At 40.7% G+C, this 10,666-nt stretch overlaps 1 protein-coding gene across 1 annotated transcript; it reads left to right on the plus strand.

Moving 5' to 3' along the window:
• The first annotated feature begins 983 nt into the window (after nucleotides 1–983).
• On the plus strand, nucleotides 984–4,557 carry LOC141368885 (uncharacterized). Its single transcript, XM_073873671.1, has 6 exons — nucleotides 984–1,399; nucleotides 2,433–2,485; nucleotides 2,696–2,870; nucleotides 2,960–3,255; nucleotides 3,337–4,138; nucleotides 4,218–4,557. The coding sequence occupies exons 1-5, from the start codon at nucleotides 984–986 to the stop codon at nucleotides 3,462–3,464; spliced, it is 1,068 nt and encodes a 355-aa protein (XP_073729772.1). The 3' UTR covers nucleotides 3,465–4,138; nucleotides 4,218–4,557.
• Nucleotides 4,558–10,666: the final 6,109 nt, after the last annotated feature.

A 10,666-nucleotide genomic window follows, 5' to 3' on the forward strand; every position in this document is an offset into this window, starting at 1 on the left:
AACTTTTATGTTAAAGTTTTCAAGGAGAACATCAACAGAGTCTGCCGATATGTTTGGCAACATTGATATAGCATTCATAAATACCTCACTGGTGTTCTCATTTATGAACCTTTTTTTAACATAGACAGATCTAGCATCAGGACAGATCAATAAATCAAAGTAAACACAGAAATGGTCAGATAGCGCTTCATCCTTGATTACAGTACATGAAATGTTTAGACCCTTGATAATGAGCAGATCAAGAGTGTGTCCCCGATTGTGTGTAGGACCTTGCACGTGCTGGGTCAGATCAAAGGTGTTTAAAACATTTAACAGTTCAATTGCAGCATTGTTTTCTGCATTGTCTATATGAATATTAAAATCTCCAGCAATAACAAAATAATCAAATTCAGAGGAAATTGTTGATAAAAGTTCTGTGAATTCATCAACAAATGCTGAGGTGTATTTGGGAGGTCTATAAATAATTGTAAACAGAATGCGTGGTGTACCTTTTAAAGCAATACACAAATATTCAAAAGACTGGTAATCACCATGTAACACTTGCTTGCATTGAAAGGCATCTTTGAATAAAGCAGCTATTCCTCCGCCCCTTCTAAGAGCTCTACAGACATTTATAAAGGTAAAGTTGGGTGGGGCTGATTCATTGAGGACTGTAGCACTGCAGCTGTCATCTAACCAAGTTTCATTTAGAAACATAAAGTCCAGGTTGTTGGTGGTGATAAGATCATTAACTAAAAGAAGTGCTAACTTAACAGTAACTGGTTTTGGCACTGTATCAATCTCAGAATGACGTATAATAGGCAGTAGATTAGATAGAATTGCTGTGCGGCTGGAGACGGCCTTCATCTTTCTATCACATGTCAGGACAGAGATAGGGAAAGCTAAAGGGACATCGGGCACCCGCTTGTTCTTAAAATATTTATGATTGTTACTGCTGACGTAGCGGGAACCCAACACACATCAGTTACCAGTGCTGTTTGCAGATGAGGGCTGGTGTGGTCCCTGACGTTGAGGCAGAGGTCGGAGTGCCCTCCACCGGACGGCACGCCGAATTTCGGGCGCCTAGGCCTTTTCCCGGCGGGTTCGCGTACGGAGACCTTTCGCGAGCAGAGTTGCGAACCCTAAAACCCGGACTTTGCGCCGGTCCTGCGCGCACGCGGTGCGCCGTCAGAACGCGGGTGTCGGATATGTCGGGCCAGAGCCTTCCGGCAGCACGCGCGCCGAATTCCGAGAGGTTACGACTTCTACCGTCCTCGCGGGAGACCCGACAGTTTTCCACGATTCGGCCGTGGGTTCGTGCCGGAGTCGGATCGGGTCGAAACTTGGCACGCGCGCACGGCGGGGTCACCGAAGAAGGAACCCGGAAGCGCGTACTCCTCGGACGTTCGGAAGAGGAGCTGTAGGGCCGCTTCTCGAGCCGATGCCGGCGTCGATTTCGGGGACTTTACGACTTTTCCCAGCCTCGCGGGAGAGCTGACAGTTTCCCGCTAACGACCGTCTGTTGGTGCCGGAGTCGGATCAGGCCTAATCAGGGGCGGAGCTACGATCGTTTGAATATTGAAATTATGTGACAAAACTCATGTTTAGGGCTCTATTTCTCGGCCCAGGAAGGTCGTAGACACTTAGGACCAGGCCTTTCCAAAGAGCTCAGGGTCGAGGGTGTGACCCATTCAGGGGCGGAGCTAGGGGCATTTGAATACGAGGGAAAATCGTTATATTTTTGGAAGGGGAGGTCCTAGAGACTTGGGGGTCGGATCGTTTTGAAGGGGCGACGACACCATGCCCACAAAACCACCCACACGTCTCTACGACATTTCTGGGCTGAAAAGTTTTTTTTTTTTCTTAAATAGCATTATAGGGGGCCTTTAACAGGTCTGCCTCAATTGTTTTTGCCAGAGAAGGGGCTCAAAGTTTGGGGCTCTTTTTCTCGGCCTGGGAAGGGCGTAGAGAAGGTTCGTTGGAAAGCCCTGGACTAGGCCGTTCCAACGAACCCAAAGTCGAGGGCGTGGCTTTCTCGGGGGCGGAGCTAGGGGCATTTGAATGGGAGGATAAATGTGGTTTTATCTCCTGAACGCAGTGTCCTAGAGACTCGTTGTTGTTGAAAAGGTGAAGGAGAGACCTTTTGAACGAGCCTACCTTCGAGTCTGGCCGACGTTCGGGGACGGAGCTAGGGGCATTTGAATACGAGGACAAATTCGTTATATCTTTGGAAGGGAAGGTCCCAGAGACTCGGGGGTCGGATCGTTTTAAAGGGGGCGACGAGACCTTTCCGACGACACCGACCCCACCTCTCTACGACTTTCCTGGGCCGAGATCATTTTTCCTTTGGTTTTTCTTTAATTGTTTCCAAAGGGCTCCATCCCAGGAGACGTCTCTACGACATTCCTGGGCCGATATAGTATTTTTGTGTTTTTACTTAAATTGTTTCCAAGGGGCTGCACCCCAGGAGAGTCTAAGTCGAGTCGGGCAGCTCGTGACATCCAGGGTCTGAAATAGCAGGAAAAGTGAAACAATTGACTTTCGGGTCTAAAAAGTCAAATATAGTTTCCGAATGGGAGTTTCATATAGTTTCAGTTTCCGGACCACGTGGTCGCCCTTAGTGAGTAGCAGTCTTTATTCCCAGCGACCTCCTACTGTCGATAGTCTATAATGCTAATGTTTATCTCCCTCTCTCTCTCTCTCTCTCTCTCTCTAGACGAGCTCCTGGTGAAGTTCAGGAGGCATCACGAGGGGCCGGAACCCAGCCGGAAGCTGAGGGACAACGTGACTAGCAAAATCTACCGTATCAGGGCCTTCGTGGCCTACATGGGGGAGGGGAAAAGCAGGCTGGCCACGTTGCGGTTCATGGACGACCCTGAGAGGATGAGGACGTAAGTTCCGGTCCTTGTTGTCTTTCTGCTGTCGTTTTGACGCCGGCGGGGCGCTATTAACTCTCGTTTCTCTTTGTGTGTGTACGCAGGTGGGTGACAAATCTCAGGGCGTCCAAAATGACCGAGACCACCTTGAACCACTACCTGAACAACGTGGCCCAGTTCCTTGACTACGTCCATGAGACCCCTCCGCCGACCTCCCGCCTGTCCAAGAAATCCATGCTGGGGATCAGGCGGGAGGTCAGGGCCCTGCTGAAGTGCCTCCGTAGAGGTGTTGTTATGCACCAAATTGGGGTGAAACAGGCCAAAGAGGGCCGCGTCATCCCCAAGGTGGTGCTTCGTCGATGCCTCTCGGAGGCCAAGAAGCGCATACCGGAGGTCCTGGGTAGGTCAAAGTCGCTGTCGGTTTGGCATTGTGTCCGGTTTCGTGTCTCTGTTTTACTCAGGTGTGCTCTTGTATCCACAGACCAGCTCGAGAACGACCTGCAGCAAAAGACGCAGTTCTCCTTCTATGGCTACTTGACGGCTTACTACGCCTCCATTTACGGGCACCGGCTGGGGGTTTTTCAGAACCTAACCATCCGGGAGGTTTAGGGGGCCGTCAAGTCGCCTAGCACGGGGGACTACCTCATAAACGTAAGCGTTTTACCCCGAGCGTAGATCGGAAATCGTCGCGCCTGGCACGACCTAACTCTCTCTCTCTTTTCTCTCTCGCAGATCTCTCTACACAAGACGAACCGGGCGTTCGGCCCGGCGCAGCTGTCCCTGACCACCGAGGAGTACGGATGGTTTCGGCGGTTCCTGGCACTGCGCGACCGGCTGGTCGGCGGGCCGGACGCCCGTTTATTCTTTTACACGTCGACACCCAACCCCTGTAAGAACTTGAACAACTACTTTCAGGGGGCTTGGGTGTCGATGGGCCTGCCGGGGAAACCCACGTTCATGGACGTGAGGACCTCCATCGCCACCCACGTAAGCGCCGGACACACGTGATATCGAAGGCCGACCGGGAGAAAGTGTCGAAGTTCATGTGCCATGACCGTCGGCTCTTCGAGGGGGCTTTGGTGGGGGAGGAGGTCTCGCCAGCGAAGCCGGCTGCCGAGGAAGAGGGGCAGAAGAGAAAGCGCAAGACCAAGCACGTCCGGGGAGCCGCCAAAAGATGGAGGGACGAGTCCCCGCCCTCCTCGCCGCCCACCTCCAGTCCGGAGGAGGAAAGCGAGGCGGTGCCATACCAGGAGTCCGGGGTGTCCAGCCTCGACTCTCCCCCTGTGTGTTTCCTTCGTAGCTCTTAACCGACCGCGTTTGGCTTGCGTCGATGCTAATTTCTTTCTCCTTCTTGTGTTTCAGAGCTTGGAAAAGTACTCGGGGGGGAAAAAGAAAGGAGCCCGGACTCCTCCTTCTCGTCCTTTGTCGGGGCGTCCCCGGTTCGGACGCCCAGCGAACTCTCCGCCCCCTCCGCGGAACCGGCTTCGCCGGCGGTCCACGACCCCGAGCAGGCCGACCCTGAGCAGGCCGACCCCGGGCAGGCGGAACCGGAGCAGGCCGCACCGCCGATGGGCCTCCTGAGCCGGCCCAAGAGGGCCGCCAAGAGACCGGTGGTGGTCCTGACGCCGGTCAAGCCCGCCCTGAGCCCGTTGAGCCGAAACAAAATATGCAGGGTCTCGGGCGTCCTGAGGCGGGCCTTGGATAAGGCCTGAAAGTAGAATGTTCAAATGTTCTGTGTTTGCGGGTCATTTAAATGTGTTAATTGTGTTGTGTGTTTTTTTTATAAATAAAAATTCATGTTCTTTTACATCAGTAATGATTTATCATTCACCCTCACCACTTTTGTACTTATCAAAAGTAAAACTCTTGTACCTTTTTTAAACTGCAGCATATTAACACTTTGTTTGATAGAATTACTCAGACCATTCCACAAAAGCACCCCACAAATTGAAATGCACATACTTTTGAGTTTTGTTTGAGTCCTATGTTGTCTCAATTTTAAATCCCCTCTCAAGTTATAACCCCCAACCCTATATGAAAATAGTTGTTGTATGTTTCCAGGCAACTGTTTGTTTATTGCTCTATAAATTAATTGAGCAGTCTTAAATTGAACTAGATCATTAAACTTTAGAGTGTGCAATTTTAAAAACAGTGAATTAGTGTGCTCATAGTATCCTACCTAATTTAAGTAAGGCAACACAAAGGAACAATATAAAATATAAAGTGCTTTTTTACTCAATATATGCCTTGCTTTCCCCATTACTCCAATACTCTGCGCTACTTTTGTTCTAACATATTTGATATGGGGTTTCCAACATATCTTATAATCCAGAATCACACCCAAAAATTTATTTTCATACACTCTTTCTATTGTAACATTATTAATCTTTAATTTTACTTGTGTGTCAACTTTACGATTACCAAACATCATAAATTTGGTTTTATCTAGATTTAATGATAATTTATTTAAGTCAAACCATATTTTTAACTTATTAATTTCTGCTGTGACCACCTCCAATAACAGCTTCAGATTTTCCCTTGAACAGTAAATATTGGTATCATCAGCAAAAATCACAAATTTTAAGTGGTTAGTCACCCTACAAATGTCATTTATGTACATAATAAATAATTTTGGACCCAATATTGACCCCTGTGGTAATCCACAGGTGATACCCAAGCACTCAGATCTGTATTCTCCTATTTGAACTAATTGAAGTCTGTTACTTATGTAACTTTTCATCCAATCTAATGCAACTCCTCTGATACCATACTTTTCCAGTTTACTGATTAACAAACGATGATCAATTGTATCAAAAGCTTTTTTTAAGTCAATAAATACACCCACTGCATATTGTTTGTTATCTATAGCACTGGTAATGTCTTCAATTAACTTCATTAATGCCATTGATGTAGATCTGTTTGACCTGAATCCATACTGACTATCAACTAGTAATTCATGCTTCTCAATAAAATTATCCAATCTAATTACATACAATTTTTCTAATATTTTAGAGAACTGAGAGAGTAAGGACAATGGCCTGTAATTCGTGAATTGATTTCTCTCTCCAGCTTTATGTAGTGGGATGACTTTAGCTATTTTCATTTTGCTTGGGAATACACCTGTTTTAAAAGATAAATTATAAATATGAGTTAATGGTTTAACAATTGCACCAATGACGTCCTTAATTAAAACCATATCAATATCATTCCAGTCTGTTGACTTTTTATTCTTACAATTTTTAACTATTTCAATAATCTCCATTTCCTCAGCTGGTTTCAGAAACATAGAGTTAGGGTTACTGTCTAAATAATCCACAGCATTCACCTCACCTTCAGTCTGTGGATCAATTTTAATTTCATTGGCCAGATTTGATCCCACACTTACAAAAAAGTTGTTCAATCCATTGACTACCTCATTCATGTTACTTAAAGTCATCTCCTTATCTAAAAAATACTGTGGGTATTTTTTAGTCATGGATCCATTCCTTATAATATTGTTTAGCACTTTCCATATTCCCTTAATATCATTTTTATTATCATTTTATATTTTATTATAATAATCTTTCTTACTTATCCTCATGATACTGGTCAATTTATTTTTATATCTTTTGTATTTATTTTCAACTTCTTTAGTTCTGTGTTTTATAAATTCTTTATACAAAGTGTTCTTTTTTTTTACAAGCGTTTTTTAATCCTTTTGTCATCCATGGTCTCTCTTTAAATTTGTTCTTTGTATTAAATTGTTGTAAAGGACAATGCTCATCATATAATGATTGAAAAGTGGTCAAAAATATTAAATATGCATTATTGGTATCAGTCTCATCATACAATTTTTTCCAATTATATGCAAGTAATTCACTTCTGAGTGCATTTATTGATTCTTCAGTTCTGACTCTCCTGTAACTAATCTCATTAAAGTGTATGTTGCAGGTTAACCACCACTGTCGATTAATGGGTACATAAATCACTCAAGATATGTGTATAATTTTTAAAATGTCTCAAAAATGGTCTTAAAGACCACTTTTTTTACGTTTTTGGTATTAACGGTTTTTTTAATGCAATTCTGCGATGACGTCACGTTGGGGAGAAGTGGAGACAGACTCAGCCAGAGCCATAGAGATAGATGAGACATTTATTGCTGTTTAATACTTACGTATATAATTTGGAAATCATATATACATCGTAGGAAATATATAATGTGTTATACTGCAAAGTTACCTTGCTAATTATTATTTATGATATATGTGGAGATAAATAAAACTTCGCAAATCTGCTGATTTGATCCATTTGATCCATGTCCTGACCACCAGGCTAGAGATTTTTAAACATCCTTAATCCACACTTACTAGTGTATCAAATAATATCTCAAATATATTGTTTTGTGAAATAAAAGGATGCTTTGTTATATTGTTTATGCGATTATAACGAATCATGTTGTGGATTTTTGTAGTGATTATAAAAAATAATTTTCAGCAGAGGGTTCCATTGCCAAAAGATGACTTTATTGCATACAACAATAAGGCCGAGTTGGTGGCCAAGCAACTAAAGAGTCTTTTTCAGAATGCAACCTAATATACAGTTCTCTAAAAGTTGAAACCCCTCCCATGTAGTTGTTTTTAGCATGTTTTTATGTTTGACAGGTGTGGTGACTTCATTCCTTCCAAATGTCAGCCTATGCATTTTTAGCTCTGCTCTCAGTTACCATATTTTAAACCCTGCATACATTGCAGTCTTTAAGACTGCTAGTCTTCAGCTTACAAACATGAGACATACATACTTGCAAAACACATTTGAATCTGAGTACCATGTTCACCAAAGATATAGTTCTGATTTAAGTTCTGAATTAAAAAATCTTCTTCATTCCACCCTTTGAGACTTTCACAAGTCTCACTCAAAGTGCAACTTCATAATCCAGTTTACTTAAGTTAAGCTAATTAATGGCTTAACTAAACCATCTTTTTCTTACCAATGACTTAATCATGCTGCCGCACTTTGGTGGAGTGTGGAACAAACATCTTCTTCTTGAAGAAGTAAAAGAACCTGCTTCTTAATTTAACAAACCTTTATGATTATGGAATATACTTCATTATGTCATTGTTGCTGTAAAATCAGAACTCATAAAAATATTCATATTCATCATAAGAGTGTAAATTAGTCAAATACCTTTTCAATTCTTATTATCTTTTTCTGATGTTGTATTACCATTTTTTAACTTTTGCAAAACCCATTTTGATGCACTTTGTAATGACCTATGAAATAACTTCATCTTGATATTTCCACATTTGTTTCAATATAGGAAGTACACAGTAAAATAACAATCCATCCAATGAAAATCTCAAATCCTTAACCTCTAATAATTTGCATCCTTTACCTTTGATAATATTCATCCTTTAACCTATACCTTTAATAATTTGCATCATTTAACCTATAAATCATTTGACATACCAATATATATCTTTGATAATTTGACAAACCAAACACCCATTTTCCTAATTTTAAATCACACTAATTCCACATTAAGATTCTTTCTTCCTGTATTAGTTGCAGTTTCTATCATAAACTCTTAAGTTTATTGATAGCTTCAATGAATACCTATTTTGATGTTATATTGTTAGCATAACATTAATCTCCATACAATAAAACTATACCCCTTTGTATTTGTGTTTTTCTAAGGCTGTTAAAGCATAATTTGTTAAAGTTAATAAATCTTTGTTGATTATATTTAATATTCATTCTAGATTAAATCAATATTTATCCTAACCATGATTTTATCTCATCTCTTGCTTAAATTGTAACATATAAATAGGAATATATACCAAACCAATTTTGGGATAAGCTATTTTAGTTTTATCATTAGTTTTCCCAGTATTTTTCCAAACTTAGAACCATAATGATTTCTTGAATTAAACCTTAGTCTGGTACATATATAGTTCCTCTCTAATTGCAAAACTACCATAAGTTATCATTTCCCATCAATTCAAAATTAAACCAAAAGAAGTCTGCTAAAATTACTGTTTGATCTTCATAATCCACTGCTATGATTTCATTTCCACATTCTTCTTACTGTATACTAGCATTGTCCACCCTTTCCATACCTAAAGCCAAAATTATTAAGGATTTATAATAGCTTTTGGAATTTTATATTTGATTTGTTCAAGTTCTATGTTATAGAATATTCCCTTTAAATATCCCTAATTTTTAGTTCCATCAGGTTTACTGTAGCATTCATAATCTTTAGTATTTTTTTTTTCCCCTATTCTGCCTTTTTTCTATTTTAATGCTTTTATTAACTTTCCAAAATTGAGACTATTTACCAAAATATGCCCTATAAAATGGATATTTAAACCAGAATTTGTCAATTTGTTAAATTGAACACCCCTATAATATCATGTTGACTTTTGATTATTATTACCTTTCATAATTCAGAGCATAATAAGCAATTGTTCATACCAATTTCTCTTATCTTTGAAAATTTTGTACCATTTGTGCTATTCATTATGTTTTTGTTGTTTCCCATAAAATATCCAAAATATATATATTTTTTCCTTCCGTTGATGTCCTTTTTCTTCTTTTGATGTCCTTGTCTCCTTGTTGTTTTGGTATCTTCAGTATTTTATCTAGATTTTGTTCCTCCTGAGATTATTGTAGAATAAGTTTTCACTGGTGTTACCGGTCCTCGCTGAAGTGTTACTGATCCTTGCTGATAGGTGAAAAGTTAATTGAAAAGAGTTTGATTATTGACTGCAGTCGTGTGAATTTACAATATGTTGCTGATAATTGTCAAACTGGTTATTAGCTTTATTTTTCAATTTCCATGACTAATTCCTTGAAGTTTTCCTTGTGTGTCCTTTACACATTACCAGCAACTTTGTCCCTGTGTATTGCTTGTGAACTCCACTGCTTTGCACTCATTGGTTGTTGCTCCTGAAAGTCACTTCTCATTTACACATTTTTCTTAACATTGTTGTTGTTGCTTGATATGCCCCGAGTGGTCATTACTTCGTTCTTTTATCTCTTTGTAGACTTGAATTGCTTGTCATTTTTCTGTTGTTGTCTTCTGTCTCATGTCCTTTTTTCTATTTTCTTTTCCTCAGCTCTCCTCTTCATTATTGTGTTTAAGTTCTCCTCTGCTCCTCAGCTCTCCTTTTGCATCGTGTTTTTGTTGTCCTCTTTTCCAGCTGGTATTTTAGGAACTTTGTGCAATGGCTCAGATGACATCAGATGTGCTCCTTCCCCTTGGCCTGCTGTTAGGGCTGCTCTCCCTGGTCCCTGTTTATGTCACTCTCTCCTGAAGACCCTCAGATTCACTAGATCCAATGGCACAATATGGCATTTTATCTCCATCTCCTCATCGGGCTCCTTTTCTTTTTCCTGCACACAAATAGCTTATGCATACAGTTAGTTTTATCACATAAGATCTCATCTTTATTTGTAATGGTTCCAAAAGCTCCATCTGCAGTCGTTCCAGAGGAAGTCCTTTTTTGGGGATGAATTTTTGTTATCACATCTAGTATATCGCAGAAATTGGTATTGGCATTGGTCGACCAATAAGCATTCCATGCAGTGTTAGTTGAAGTCTTTCACTCGTTATTGCAAGAGACAAAGCATCCAGTCAGTTCAGTTTCATGCTTTCCCATGTTTTGCTGAGTTTAACCTTGAAGGGATGGTTTACTCTTTATGATTAAAGATGGTAAACACTATGGTAATTTTAGTTTTTCCTTTATTCTTTACTGTTGCAGTATTCGCTTTGTAGTTTTTGATGAATGCTGATCCATTATCTAAAATTATTCCTAATAGTATTTCAAATTTAG

The sequence above is a fragment of the Misgurnus anguillicaudatus genome, chromosome 12 (genome assembly GCF_027580225.2).
Source record: "Misgurnus anguillicaudatus chromosome 12, ASM2758022v2, whole genome shotgun sequence".
Lineage (NCBI taxonomy): Eukaryota > Metazoa > Chordata > Actinopteri > Cypriniformes > Cobitidae > Misgurnus > Misgurnus anguillicaudatus.

What these genes read in the sequence shown, in the direction of transcription:
- LOC141368885 (XM_073873671.1), top strand. Translation starts at nt 984, where the DNA reads ATGAGGGCTGGTGTGGTCCCTGACGTTGAGGCAGAGGTCGGAGTGCCC. An exon ending in GGCAGCTCGTGACATCCAGG is followed by an intron (nt 2,486 to 2,695) that starts GTCTGAAATAGC and finishes CTCTCTCTCTAG; the next exon opens with ACGAGCTCCTGGTGAAGTTC. An exon ending in GACCCTGAGAGGATGAGGAC is followed by an intron (nt 2,871 to 2,959) that starts GTAAGTTCCGGT and finishes GTGTGTACGCAG; the next exon opens with GTGGGTGACAAATCTCAGGG.